The following is a 15227-nucleotide window of genomic DNA, read 5'->3' as shown; positions in this document are numbered from 1 at the left end:
AGTGAGCCACACAAATTTTTGTTTTCCCAGCACATAAAAAAGTCTATTAACATTTTGTGTAATCTATGTATATTTTTAAAAAAATAAAAAAATAAAAAAATTTGCTGAAATAAAAAGTATTAAGTGTGAAATGGCATTATATTTTAAAAATGTCCATACCTTAATTAAAATGTGATGCGGAGACTTGAAGTGAGCATATGCAATTGGAAAAATGGTGCCAATAGACTTGCTTGGTGCAGGGTTGCCACAAAGCTTCAATTTATAAAAAATACATATCTGCAAAGGGCAATAAAGTGAAGCATAATACGAGATATATCTGTATAGTTATCCTAGCTGTCTTTTAGTTACTATTTGTTTGCATAATTTTTTTTCCCATCCTTTTACTTTCAATCTATTTGTTTCTTTGAATTTAAGGGGAGTCTCTTAGAAATAGCATAAGTTGGGTAATGCTTTTTTAAAAAAATTCTATTCTGCCAGTCTGTCTTTTGATTGGAGAGTTTAATCTATTTACATTTAAAGTAACTCTTGATAATGCAGGACTTTCTTCTGCCATTTTGCTATTTGATCTTTGTAAGTCTTATGCATTTTTTGCCTCTCAATTCTTCTGTTAATGCCTACTTTCATATTTATTTTACTCTTTTGAGTCCCTTCTTATTTCTATCTTATATATTTTTCAGATATTTTCTTTGTGGTTACAATGGGGCTTAAATTTAACTTTCTGACTTTATAACAATCTAGTTTGATTTGACACCAACTGAATATAAATAGCAAACACAAGCTATGTTTCTGTACACTGTTGTGGATTGAATTGTGTACCCTAGTTTGGACATGTTCTTGGTTTTGTTCTGCGTTCTATTAGGTGTGGACCCACTGTAAATAAGATCTCTTCAAGATATTACTTCATTTAAGGTGTGGCCCAATTGAATCAGGTTGGGCTTTGATCCATGTTATTGGGGTCCTAAATTTACAAGCAGAGTGAAAGTCAGAGGGAGGGAGAAGCCAAGAGAGGCCATCATGCATTGCCATGTGACAGAAAACCCAAGGATCAAGGCTGTCCAGCAGCCAACCCCAGAATGCTACTGTTTTTGTGAAGAAAATATCGCTTTGCTGACATCTCAGATTTGGACTTCTCCTGGCTTCAAACCTGTGAGCCAATAAAATCCCATTGTTTTAAGCCAATCTGTTGTAAGCTGGTTTGTTTTAGCAGCTAGAAAACTAAAACATCCTCTGTCCCTCACTTTGTTTAGTACAATACAGTACTAGTGTGTGTAGTTGCCTGGAGAGACTGATAAACTTCTTGTCCCTTCCTCCCCTGCCTGTGGAGGGGATAGAGTTGAAGGTATGGGTAGCAATCTATGCTCTGTGGGTCCACCTGTTGCTCAGGTAGACTTGTGACTATTTAGTCTGTGCTGGCCAAATGTACCTGCACTTACTCAGAGAGGTTGGTGCAGGTCCCACCACCGTCCTCCCTGCCAGAGGTGGGCCTGGGATTTGGGCAAGAGCTGCAGTCCAATCTGGTTGAAAAGAAGCCGGTTCCTACCAGCATTGGGATTTTCAGTCAGCCTTGCTTCCCCTCATGCTGGTGGTGAAGTTAAAATGGCAGCTATGAGCCTCTTTCCAACTTGGACAGATTCAAACTTCAGCTATTTTTAGGATTAAACTTTAGCCAACTGAATTTACTACTCAGCAGCCAAAGTTGGTGCTCACCCGTTCCTCCGCCGCCACCCCCCGCCCCTGTTCCTGGGAAATGGTGCTTCCAGTTCCAGCCACGGAATAGCTCCCAAGGCAGCTTGCACTGCCAGTGGAGGATGGGCACTGGCCTCTTCTGTGTGGAGTGCTCTACTCAAATCTTCTCTGCAGATGAGCAGTCTCCTCCTCCCATCCTTTCAAGGATGTTGCAGAACACTTCTGATTTCCTGGCATCCCCAAACAGGTGCTTTAGATAGCTCTGGGTGACTACTAATTGCCCTGTAACAAGAGCAGGAGCTCCTTACTCTGATGCTGTCTTGCTAGTTGTCTCCCTCATTTTTGAAAAACATTCTCACCAAATATAAAATTTTTGGTTGACAGTTATTTTCTTGCAGCACTTTAAGTATTTCATCCCACTACCTTTTACCTCCATGGTTTCTGATGAGAAGTTGGCACTTAATCTTATTGGGGCTCCCTTGTACATGACATGTTGCTTTTCTCTTGTAGCTTTCAGAACTCACTCATCTTTGGCATTTGACAATTTAAATTTGAAATTTAATCTTTGAGCTGTCTGTACTTAAATTTGTTTCTAGCTAGTGATATAGCAGAGATTTCCTCGAAGGCACAAGCTATTAAAAAAAGTTAAAAAATAAAACAACCTTCACAGTCTTTGTAAACTGGCTGTTAGTTGGACATGCACTTATGGCTTTAGGTATTCCGTTGTTTGTAGGGATCCAAATTGCTACTTCCTTTGAAACAGACTTCTTCCCTCTCCTGGGGTGGTCTTTTGCATGTCTTAAAGCTGATAATCCTTTGCCTGGGCTATTTCAATTTAATTGTTTCTAATCAATCTTTTTCTGTCACCAAGCTGCTTCTGCCTGCAGGGCAAGTTTTGAGAAGGCAAGTTAGAGACAATGCCCTATCTTTAGTCTTTCAGACTGTCATGGGATAGAGTGGTATTGACATACAGTCTCCCCAGTATGCACAAAGGGGTTACTCTGATTCCTCCAGAACAAGTTCAGGGACCCACATTAATAGTACAAACCAGATCCATACTGCAGCAGAGAGGGCTGGGGAAGTGGTCAGCAAGAGTGCTATGAGCCTCTCCTAACTTTTTTTTGTAAGTTGCATTTTCTTTGAGATGGTGCTGGCCATGTTACTGCAAGCCTCTAGCTGTTTTCCAGAGCTCTGAGGAAGATGGCTCTGCTAGTTTTTGCTTGTTTAAAGACGGAACCCTGGAGCATTCTACAATACTCTCTTGGTTGACCAGAACCCCCAGCTCTAAGTTAATGTCTAGTGCTTAGGAAATTTGCATGCAATTAATATAAACAAGTAATGATCCTTACTTAGCAGTAAACTAAATGATCTCACTTGTTTATCACATGACTCCTATATCAGATGATAGTAAAATATGTGAGGATTGGCTGAGAGAAATTTCAGTCACTATTGGTCATTTATCCAAAAACTTTCACTCAAAATTCCCAAGGCATCTTTCAGATATTTTTCCCAAGGATTTAGTAGTGATGATTTAGAATTGTAATTTTATAATTCTATGCGAACAATTGTCAGTCTTTGTTAGACTTACACCAGGGGAAAGAGCTGGGATTTTCTTATGGATTCTTGAAAGTGTGATCTGCAAAATGATTGGTAAATTGGAAAATCAAGCAGTTGTCATGCTTCCATTTACTTCATCAAATTTTCTCCCCCCTTTTTAATCCATAAAACCTGAGAAATGTTAGGGATTCACAGATACTAATTGTTACTGCTTTGAGCCCAAGTCAGGGAAAGTAGGTACCTGAGAAACAGCTGCCTTCTCTGTAGATGAGTGCATATCCCCTGCATCATTGAAAATATTTTTGCCATTACTTAAATAAAATAGACTATTAGAGAAGTTTTAGGTTTACAAAAGAAAGTTCCTATATACTCTCCCCTGCCACTCTACCCCCCCTGCAGCAGTTTGATATAACTGATGAATTCCAAAAAGAAATACTGGATTATGCTTTTAATCTGATTTGTACCTGGGCGTGCTTGAGTTATGATTAGGGCATTGTGTCCCCACGGCTTAGTGGGTGGGGACTCACAGATAAAAAGCATGGTGAAGAACAAAGTTGGAGATTTCTGATGTTAGAGTTTGATGCTGGAGACCCAGGAAGTCAGCACCCAGAGGAAAGAGAAGCCAGCACCAGGAAGGAAGGAACCTTGAACCCAGAGAAAAGCAAGCGCAGGAACATAGGAACCCAGGAAGCCTGAACCTTTGCAGATATTGTCAGCCATCTTGTTCCAAATAGACTTTGGTGAGGGAAATAACTTATGCTTTATGGCCTGGTATCTGTAAGCTCTTACCCCAAATAAATACCCTTTATAATGCCCAGCAGATTTCTGGTATTTTGTATCAGCACCCCTTTGGCTGACTAATACACCCCCCCAATTTCCCTATTATTAAGCATCTTGTATTAGTGTGGTATGTCTGTTAAAATTGATGAACCAATGCTGATACATTGTTATTAACTAATGTCCATAGTCTACATTTGGCAAATACCTAGGAATGTGATTGTTGGTTGTAAGAAACTGCCAAACTGTATTCTGATGTGGCTATATCATTTCGCCTTTCCATTAGCAATGGATAAGAGTTCCTGTTCCTCCATATCTCGCTGGCATTTGGTGTTGTCAGTGTTTTGGATTTTTAACCATTCTAATAGGGGTGTAGTGGTATCTAGTTGTTTTACTCCCATTACTTTTAGTGTTCATTAATTCTGTGAGTTTGCCCTTTTTAAAACTCTGCTAGAAGACTTACGATATGGCCCTTTGTCCTATTTGGAAAATATCTGATCAGTGTGTCCCCTAAAGTTGGAAGATTTTCCAAGAGAGCAAAGGTGTGTTTGCCAATCCTAGCATATAATGATAAAGTTTAATCTTAAGCCCCAGGGGGTGGTGACTGTGTATTAGGGACACTGGAAGAGAGTTCTTACGTACTGGCTTTAAAGACAGCCGAGCTTGTCACGGTGTCAGCCTTTGCTGAGGCCCTTTTTGTGTTTCGTTTCTGGCAGCTCCTTCAGTGGCCGAGTTTTCCGAGCGACCTTCTTGATGCTTGCTGTCTCTCTTACCGTGCCCCTGCTCGGTGCCATGCTGCTTTTGGACTCCCCCATTGACCCACAACCTTTCAGGTGAGCTGCTTGGGGGTATGGGGCTGCTTGACAAAATGTGTTGCCAGATGTAGTTTCCAGGTTCTTGGCCACTTTGCAGGTTGGAGTTCAAGGATGCACCGTAGATTAAGCAAGCGAGTAAAGGATATAATGGGAAGTGAAAGAAAGCTAGAGAGTACACACTTGAGTCCTGATGTGAGTACACACTTGAGTGCCGGAGTGCTCAAGGGTGAGATGCACCATGGAGCTGAGGCTGGGGCTGGAGCTGTGGCCTTATTAATTCTCCCCGATCCCTCTGTGATTTGCAACATTCTCATTGGTTTTGAGTATGCAAAAGAAGGATTGGAAACATAACTTTTTCATTGGTTCTGAGTGTCTGCCAGCCTGAGTGGGTACGAATGGGCTTCTAGTTGTCATTTGTCTTCAGAAAGTTGTCCTTAGGTAGTTGACTCCTCCCTTGTTGGCAGGACTTTCCATTATCAGGCACAGACAAAGATGGGTGCCTTTGAGCAGGACACAGAATTGTTATGTCCTTGTCATCCTAGTGCTTTCCTATGGCACTCTCCCCTGCCTCCCTTTTTTTCCCCTCAGATCCCTGTTCTAGCCTGCCTCAAATGTCATGACCTACCTTACTTCTAGGGAAGAGAGGGCAGTTAAATCAATCTGGTCTTAAAGGCAGTTTACTATGAGAAATCAAGTTTTGTGGTATCTTTAGTGCCCAAGTCCTCATGTTGGATTAGATTAGATGCCACATAGGATGCGCACATGGTGTGGGCCATGTCACTGTTCCAGAAGGGAGACTGTACAAACCAAAACCAAAACCAAAACCAAAAATCTACGTTGAAGAGAAGCTTAAGTAGTAGAGATATAGTTTAACCTCAATTTATTTGAAGTGGCAAAAGTACCCACAAATGGAGGTTAAGTTTTTTTACCTTGTTTAAATTTTATCAGCAACTGTTTTTTTTTTCTCAAACCTGTGATGAGTGTTCTGTTTTTCCTAAGTTACCTTTTGCCAATGGAAATCCCTGAGTAACCCTGTCCAGTACAACTAGAAAAAAGTAGTATACACCTGGGGGCCCCATGAGATATCTTTATGCCTGTACTGTTATATAACTGTAATATTGGTTATATTATAGGCTTTAACATAGGCTTTTAGTTGTGATGACTTATGGTATTGATGTAGAACTGGTTTAAAGAGGGTTATACAATCTAAGTAAGTTCACATTTTCCGTTGAAACTGCCAAGGGAGGCGAAGTTGTCTAAAGTTTATTTTATTTATTTATTTATTTATTTATTTTTTATTTTTTTGAAGATTTATTTTATTTTTTTATTTATTTCTCTCCCCTTCTCCTCCCCCACCCCACCAGTTGTCTGCTCTCTGTGTCCACTTGTTGTGTCTTCTTCTGTGTCTGCTTCTATCCTTAGCAGCAGCACCGGGAATCTGTGTTTCTTGTGTCGTCTTGTTGTGTCAGCTCTCCGTATGTGTGGCGCCATTCTTGGGCAGGCTGCACTTTCTTTCATGCTGGGCGGCTCTCCTTATGGGGCGCACTCCTTGCGCGTGGGGCTCCGCTCCGCAGGGGGCACCCCTGCATGGCACGGCACTCCTTGCACGCATCAGCACTGTGCGTGGGCCAGCTCCACATGGGTCAAGGAGGTCCGGGGTTTGAACCGTGGACCTCCCATGTGGTAGGAGGCCACCCTATCTTTTGGGCCAAGTCTGCTTCCCTAAAGTTTATTTTAAATGAGTTAGTCCATGTAAGATATTAAAACCTCAGCCAAGAACCATGTCTAATTACAAGGATGCATATAACATCTGCAATTTAGGCTAGGCCTAAGAACCCACGGGTTATCTCTCTTGAAGGGGCCAGGGCATGCCCCAGCATAGTGAGTCATTGTCCTCAGGGGCTCCTTAGATGTGTTAGGGGAGGGTCCTCTCTCCTGCCAACCCCTCTCAGCATGTAGAAGGATGGGCTTAGTCCACCCTGAGTAGAAACTGACCCAGAGCCTTTTTGGATAATCTAGTTGGCTAAGGCAGGTTGAGTGGAACAGCTGGGGGTCAAAGCATGGTAAGGGAGTTAGCTTTGCAAAAGAGGAGACACTTATGCAGATAGAAGAAGGAAAGAGGAAAGTAGCTGAGGAGAGAGTTTTTGAGTTGCCAAGGGAGGGATAGAGCTTAAGTGACTGAAAAACTTCAATTTCCATAATTTAAAAATGAATTTATTTGTGGAAAGAGCAGTGAAAGCATTCGGAGGAATAGGTGTGTGCCCTTGTGGAAGTTTGATATTAATTCCAAAAAGAGATATTGATTATGTTTGAAAACTGGTCTGTTTCTCTGGCCTGATATGCTTTGATTGTGTTAAGTTCAAAGGCTTTAAGTTTACTTTGATTCAATCATGTCGTAGGGTATGCAAGATTGAGTCCCCACCCCCTTGGTGGGCTATATAGATGGACACTCAGTCAAGAACAGAAGTAGAAACACACAGAGAAGATACACAGAGGGAGATAGACAGCTCCATAGTCATGGCAGAAACCCCAGGAAAAGAGATGAACCATTCGCATCGTAGTTTATAGCTGACGTTGTGAAGAGAACAGAGCAGGTGAGCCTGGAAAGAAATGAGCCCTGGGAAGAGAGACCATTCCTATGCTAGCCTACAGCTGAGAGAAGAAGCTGTATCCATGGAGCCTTAAGAGGAAACAGGATGGTTGAACCCTGGCAGGCATCACCTGCCATCTTGCTTCTATACGTGGCAACAGCGTTTGGTAAGAAAGGGACCTTGAGTTGGGTTCTTTAGGGCCTTGTAACTAAACTTTAACCCCAAATTAATATGCTTTATAAAAGCCAGCAGATTTCTGGTACTTGGCATCAGCACCCCTTTGGCTGACTAATACATCCCCTGACCAAAAACTGAAAGGAAACATGACCCAAGGAAGATATGAGGTTCTAAAAAGTGGATTCTGTCTGTGGAGTCACAGGAGAGCTGATGAAGAGGGAAGGGGGAGAAATCTAGCGACTTCCGTGTGTCTGACAGAGCTCTCTTGAGCCTCTGATTCCATGAATGACTTATTCTGGTATTGGAAGGATGGGCCTGGAAAATGAAGAGCAAAGCAAAAGACTGGCACAGAGTGTCAGACTAGGAATGCACTGAGGTTTAGGAAAGGATGTGAATGGCAGCAGACAAAAGGACCTCTTGAAAGCTTTGTCCAGAGCGAAAAGAGCAAGGAAGAGACTCACTCTTTTGGGACAAATGATACAACATGATGACAGAAGAGCAGAGTCACCAAATTCTGCTCTGCCTCGATCATCTCTCTCCACTAGGAGGGTGAAGTCATGATGATAAACAGGAGTCAGGCCAAACAGGTGGGAAGGGATGGGCATCCAGCTGATGGAAGGGCCTTTGAGCTAAACAACCTTGCTGTGAGATCTTAGATGTGGTTAGGATTCTCTAAGAAGTCAGAGAAGAGGTAGACCAGGAGACTTTTGGGGGCCACAGGGAGCAAGGCTGAGACCCTACTGGGGCAGATTCAGAGTGTGAAGCTTAGAGAGCAAAGTCAGCAGGAAGACTGCAGGCCTTTACCAAAAGCTTTCCCTACCAAGGACCTTCCTTTTCCTTTCCTTGTTTGGAAGCTTAGAGGAATGTCATAGACAGCATGTATGGACAGATGGTTTCCATAGAATGTCTGACAGTGCCTTCAGGGTATGTATTTTATTTTATTATTTTATTTTTATAGAAGCTTTAGATTACATAAATAATACACCAAAAAAAAAATATAGGGGGATTCCCATATACTGTTCCTCTTCCACACTTTTCCCCATTAACATGTTTTATTACTCTGGTACATTTGTTAAAATTGATGGACACATATTGAAGCATTGCCAGTAACCACGGTCAATACTTTACATTATAGTTAACACTTTGTACCACACATTTTTATAGGTTTTGATAAAACATATAATGGCCTGTGTCTGTCATTGCAATGCCATTCAGAAAAATTCCAGTGTCCCAAAAATGCCCCATGTTATACCTATTCCTCCTTCTCCCTCCCCTCAGAACATCTGGTGACCACTGCCTTTATATCAATGTTACAAATTCTTCCATTGCTAGAATAATAATGTCTGCTTTAGTCCATAGTTGCATTCCCCTCTTATGTTTGTTTATTCCTCAGTCTTGAGGATTTTAGGATGGTGATGCCCACTCTGTTTCTGATGGAGAGGGGGGCTTAGATCTCATGGGGCAGATGGATGGAACAGGCTTGCTTGCAGTTGTAGATACTCTCTGTTTTTTTGGAATGGGAGTTGTCCATAATATCCTTTTGTTGTTCTGGGCGAGTCCGATGAACTGGAGGATGAACTGGAGAGTAGGTGTTGCAACTCTGCTGAGATTCAGGGCTCAACAGCATATGAACAGACTGAAGATTTAAGTCTCTGTAACATATATTTACTGAGTATAGTGCTAATTATAGGTTCAGATAAAAGGGACAGAAGAACCACGGATAGGGAAATTATAAATTAGTCTAACTCTGTTAACATTAGGGAACATATATTCCAAGATAAGGTCCACTGGCAGGGTGCTGAATTCCTGAGACTGTCTGCCTGCCTATAGTATCTAGATGTCTGTGGCAGTGTGAGATTATTTGTGAACCCCCCCCAACAAGATCAGGATAATTTTTGTAAACTGGTCTGTTCCTCTGGGTTTGATACCCTTTTTTATTAGATTCAGCTGAGATGTCTTTTATTAAATTAAGATTAGGGCTCTGGTTTGACCATCTCACTAGGGTATAACTCAGTTTAAGTTCCTGTCCCCTTGGCTCTTGCTATGTAAATTGCCACTAACTCAAGAAGACACACAGAAAAAATACACGAGAAAAGAGAAAGAATTCCATAGATGCCAGAGGAGAAAACTTTGATCCTGTGGCCCCAGGAAGAGAGATGAGCCCTGTGACAGCCTACAGCTGAGATGGGAAGAAGCTGGGCCTATAGGTCCTTAAGAAGAAGAGACTACCTGCCATCTTGCTTCAACATATGACAACTAACTTGGGTGAGAAAGTACCTCTTATGGTACCTTGAATTGAACTCTGTAGGGTCTTATAACTGTAAGCTTTTACCCTAAATATTCTTTATAAAAGCTAACAGATTTCTTGTACTTTGCACCAGTACCCCTTTAATTGACTAATATGATGCCTCTAGGTCCCTCAGGAGCACTTCTGCTTGAAGCAGTGTTTACTGTGGCAGTCAATGAGATCCTCCTGAGATGTTCATAAACATAACCTCTTGGATGACTTCCCGACTTACTTTGAAATCTCTTAGCCATAAAAACTCATTTGTATTTAATATTTCCCCCTTTTGGCCAAGGTCTTTTTCCAAATGCATTGCTAGTTGATGCTTGGTAATAGTCCCTTGGTGCCAGGGTATGTTCTGATGGTATGCTGAGATGTGAGCAGAATGGTAGTCATTGACACTGGTCGTGAAAGCACAGATCAGGTCTGTCCTTCTCAGCTGCAGGTGGCATCCGGGATGGCCTGTATAGATAAAGGGTTTTCCTAGGCGTTTCTGAGAATCATTTCCTCCCCGGGTCCACGTCTTTTTCCTGCAGGAGGTCGGGGAGCGTGGGGCACTGTGCTTCTCTCAGTCTCTTCCTCCCCTGCCAGTCCCTTTTGGACCCTTCTTAGTTTTATTCATTGTGCTTCTATTGCCTCCACCCAGCCCTGACCGCCCACAAACGTTCCTCTTTTTTATTTGTTATCTTTGAGTTTTACAGTTTTACCCTGGTAGCAAAATGTATACTTCTGATAGTACTATAATTGCTGTCAACTGCTGGTAGAAGTACTATCCTGTTGGCCTTTAAAACTCTAGCAACAAAACCTGTTTTTCAAAACACTCTTGTATTGTTTTGACCTTAAAATTACTTTTTCTGATACAGATATTTTAAAAAATGACTAGAACATCATATTCTATGAGAAATAATAATTTTGTTCTTTTCGGGTAGAGGTCGAGTTCTTTTGCAGAGTGAGTGTGGGCTGTGAGACTGAAATGGCTGATGCCTGAGCTGGTGTCTGCATGGATGGTGGACCACCAGGCCGTGTCCTAGCCACATGGATTGTTGAGACTTCTCATATTTCCAGGATGGTGAAGTTGACAGGAACACTGAATAAGTTTGATCTCAGGAGGAAGGTTAAAAGTATGATCCTGATCTGCAAATGATACGGGGATAAACAAGATAAAATTTGAAACTGGTCATGAAATCCCGTATTTGCATTAAAAAAAAGGACACAGCTAAGAGTGAACCAGTGTCAGCTGACTTTAACAGAATTCCCTGTGGCCTGGCTGCTGGCAAGGGCTGCCTGTGCTTGCCTATCACTGGTGGTTTCCTGCTGCGGATATAGAGGGACCTTACCGTCCACCTTTGCATCATCTTGTATAAGTTTTTTGTGTTTCTACTGAGAGGACAGTCAGACTCACTATGGGCAGGGACAGAGCATCCTAGAGTGATTAGTTTAATTGAACAAATATTTTTTTCACTTCTTGTGTGAAGGAATCAGGCCTAGTCTGCGGACCTGGAGGGTGGGGAGTGGCTGAATACCCATGTGTCTCACTCTGTCCTGGGCCTTTCTGGGCTTGGTTGTGTTTTAACCTGGAACATGGTAACCTCTGAGATGGGGAGGAGGCAAGGCACAGGTGGCAGAGACTACCTTCCCAAGGTCAGAATTTGAACCCAGCCATGTCTAACTCCATAGCCCATGCTCTTTCACCAAAGCATATAGAGCACTTCCACAAGTACCTCCTTGTTCTCCCCTGGTACAAATAAAGCTCCTTAGTTAAGCCAGGAGTGATTTCCTAAAAGCAGGTAGGAAGCCACAACTGGTGACAGGACCAAGAGTGAAGGAGAGGAACTTGAAATTGGAGGGTGCTAGCCTGTATCCAAAGTAGGTGCTGATGCAGAGGAGGTGATGGGCAGTGAAGTGCTCTGCGTAGAAGGCAGGGAATGGGCAGGGCAGAGAGCATTTTCCATTCTTCTGCCTCCGCCTACCCGGTGCTCTTGGTTCTCCTGCCATGGCAGGTAGAGGGGAGACTGCCAGGTGGCGGGAATTGGAGGCCTTTCTTGTTCTTCCCTATGAGCACTTCCTTTTAGCATTGCTCAGGGGAGCCTCTAGGTGCCATGTAGGGGTCTGGTGCTTGGGGTGCAGCAGAGACAAATACAGAAACAGATCCCTGCTCTCACGGAGGAGCATAAGACCTGGTGGGGACAGGTGGACTGTAATGTAACAGAGAGGTCAGTAAAGTAGCATGTGAGAAGGTGCCATGTGTTATGAAAAAATCAGCAGGGCAAGGGGAGAAGGGTTGGGGGTGAAGGTGACCTTGGGTGGTCAGAATAGGCCCCGCTGAGGAGAAGAGGCTTGGGCAGGGGTCTGTGCGGGAGAAAGTATTCCAGGGGAGGGAGCTGCCAGTACACAGGGCTGCAGATGGAGATGTGGGGTGTGCTCAGGGAGTGGCCAGGAAGGCCTGTCTGCTGGAGTGGAGCAAGCTGGGGTTGGCAGAGGAGGTGTGAGGTCATGGGGCCAGTTGGGCAGGACCTGAAAAGGGAGGCCCTTGGTCCTATGGGGTTCTGAGCAGAGGAAGGATGTAATCTGGTTTCATTTGCAGAAGGATCATGCTGGCTGCTGTGTTGAGTCCAGGCTGTGGAGCAGAAGGGAGGAGGCAGGAAGCCCTTATGCTAAGAGCAGAGGATATGCCCTTATGCTAAGAGCAGAGGTCATGGTTCCAGTATGTGTCTGCTGTTGTGAAGGTAGCATCAGCAGGATTTGCTGATGGATTGGAGAAGTAGCCCCAATGGGTGGGAATGACACCTGGTGGAGAGAAGAGAATGAGTGTGTGAGGGGTGGGGACTAGCAACCAGGGGAGGGTGGATCTAGAGAGAAGCCCGATGGACCATGCAGAGGGCCAGGGCCAGGCAGGTGGCAAGGCCAGCTGAGGGTGGTCTTCTCTGTGAAGCAGGAAGCCAGGCTAGCGGTTGGGTGGGGCCTGGCAGTGTGAGACATGGACACTGCTTCCTTCCTTCCCAATTGGACCTTGCTGCTGGAAAATAACCCTAGAGTTGTGTAGGTTGAAAGGTGTGAGGGGCTTAAAATGACTGTGGGTGTTGGATGGAGGGTGAGCAGAAGCTCTGGGCCCTCCCTGGTGACAGATGATTGATAGGTGACTGCTGAGCTGATCATTCACCAAGGACAAAGGCCTGGCTTAACGCTTATTTATATTTTCATATTTATTTTGTACTATAAAGTTTTCTAATTTCCTAGGACAGGTTTTTCCTTAACATTTGTGTTTGTGGCAACAAGGATATTACTGGAATTTGCCTTCTTTATCAAAGAACAGGGTATTATGTATGTAATAGGTCCTCAGGGAATATTTTCTTCATCTTGTTTTTATAGACCAATTCCTATAATTGTATTATTTTACAGCTTCAAAGAACCTCCTTTCTTACTTGGTGTTCTGCAACCAAATACGAAGTTGCGACAGGCGGAAAGACTGTTTGAAAATCAACTAATTGGACCAGAGTCCATAGCCAACATAGGGGGTAAGTCCAGGACTGGACCTGCAGAGTGTGGCTCTAAGGCACCGTCGTGGCTGCCAGCTGCCGTGAGGGATGGACTCCGTGGGAGCGGCCACAGTGGGCCTGCAACTCCAGGTGGGGCCTGGGTGGCCTGCTTCACTCAGGTGGAAAGAGGGTAGTGGACAGCAGGCTCTTTCTGAAAGTGGCTGCTTCCAGGTGCAGTGCTCTTTGAGGTCTGGGTGATTTTTGTCTTATCTCTGTGGAGCCCTTGTCTCTGTTGAAAGTGTCAGGCCCATTAAAATGAAAGGAAAATGTGGACGTTGATGATGAATTAATTTGTAAAAGTTAGTAGATATTACTTGACGGATGAATTATTTATTAGCTCAGTTTGTCTTTGTATAGATATCAGGTTTTGAAATGAAGACAAATGGTCCTCATTAGTTCTACCATGTTTTTTTTTTTTTTTTAAGCTCATGTTGGTGGTTACAGTTAAGGCTATCTGCTTCACACTTGCCCAAATCTGAGAACCAGAATCGGGTCTGGTTCTATTAACTGAGTCTCTAGCAATCTGGAGCAAGACATTTTCTGTTAAAATAGGAATTAAGAAGTACAGCTAGGTGGCAGACCTGGCCCAGTGGTTAGGGCGTCCATCTACCACATGGGAGGTCCACGGTTCAAACCCTGGGCCTCCTTGACCCGTGTGGAGCTGGCCCACGCGCAGTGCTGATGCGTGCAAGGAGTGCCGTGCCACGCAGGGGTGTCCCCCACGTAGGGGAGCCCCACGTGCAAGGAGTGCGTCCCTTAAGGAGAGCTGCCCAGTGCAAAAGAAAGTGCAGCCTACCTGAGAATGGTGCCGCACACACGGAGAGCTGACACAACAAGATGATGCAACAAAAAAGAAACACAGATTCCTGTGCCGCTGACAAAAGAAGTGGACAAAGAAGACTACGCAGCAAATAGACACAGAGCACAGACAACTGGGGTAGGGGGGAAGGGGAGAGTAATAAATAACTAAAATAAATCTTTAAAAAAAAAAGAAAACAACTATTAAATAAAAAAGAAAACTATTAAAAAAAAAAGTACAGCTAATGAAAGGTTTGCAAGCTTAAAATGGTGTGAGGCTTTATGAGCAGCTTGTTTCAACATACCCCTCATCATTTGACATATCAGTATGTGTCTGTGACATGAAGGTAGGCCTGTGTCCAGGCTTCTAAATTTCTTTTTCAGGCAGATCAGTAGCTGCTCCTCCTCCAACTGTTTTTGACTACTTTCTTGTTCCTGTCCCTGTTGTTTCACATGGAAACAAAGACCTGGCGCATTTCTGCACAGTCATTTTGGCAAAGTCAAGATTGTTTCAGGTCTCATGTCGACCATTTATTAATAGAACTTTTTATTTCTTTTAAGAAGAAATAGCCATTTTATTGGAAAGCTCCATAAATTTTGTCTGATGGAAAATCAGATATTGATATTTATAGGAGTTAAAGTGTAATTTGGTGGTCTTTACTTCTTTAAGAGAAGTTCTTCCTGTTTTCTCTCTGTCCACCTGGGCTGACCTCTCATCATCCTTTGTTGCCAGGCTTTGCCTTTTTTATTCCTCTTTACTCATGTGGAAGGCACCGTTATCTTCTGGGTGACATTTCTGAGAAGGACAGTGGGACCGCTTTGGTTCCCCGACTGGTGTGTGCCACATGGAAGCCCCAGGGACCTGCTGCTGCTGCCTCACCTGGAAGTTGTGGTGGGTGGCTGGTGAGGTGCTGACATGGAGGGGGTTAGCCTCCCAGAAGAGCTCTTAGAAGAGTGATCACCAGTTAACATGCCCCATTTGATCCTAAAGGACTTCCTGAAAATT

The 15227-nt window shown here is 43.6% G+C and overlaps 1 protein-coding gene across 1 annotated transcript in view; it reads left to right on the top strand.

Annotated features, from left to right (window-relative positions):
* Positions 1-15227, top strand: part of APMAP (adipocyte plasma membrane associated protein) — a 54147-nt gene that overhangs the window by 26376 nt on the left and 12544 nt on the right. The window contains exons 2-3 of the mRNA XM_058286784.2: positions 4737-4853; positions 13287-13402. Coding sequence (XP_058142767.1) covers positions 4737-4853; positions 13287-13402 — 233 coding nt within the window. The remainder of the gene's footprint in view (positions 1-4736; positions 4854-13286; positions 13403-15227) is intronic.

Source organism: Dasypus novemcinctus, chromosome 24 (genome assembly GCF_030445035.2).
Source record: "Dasypus novemcinctus isolate mDasNov1 chromosome 24, mDasNov1.1.hap2, whole genome shotgun sequence".
In the NCBI taxonomy this organism is placed as follows: Eukaryota; Metazoa; Chordata; class Mammalia; order Cingulata; family Dasypodidae; genus Dasypus; species Dasypus novemcinctus.
Note: the sequence above shows the minus strand (reverse complement) of the source record. Positions and strands in the feature narration are given on the sequence as shown.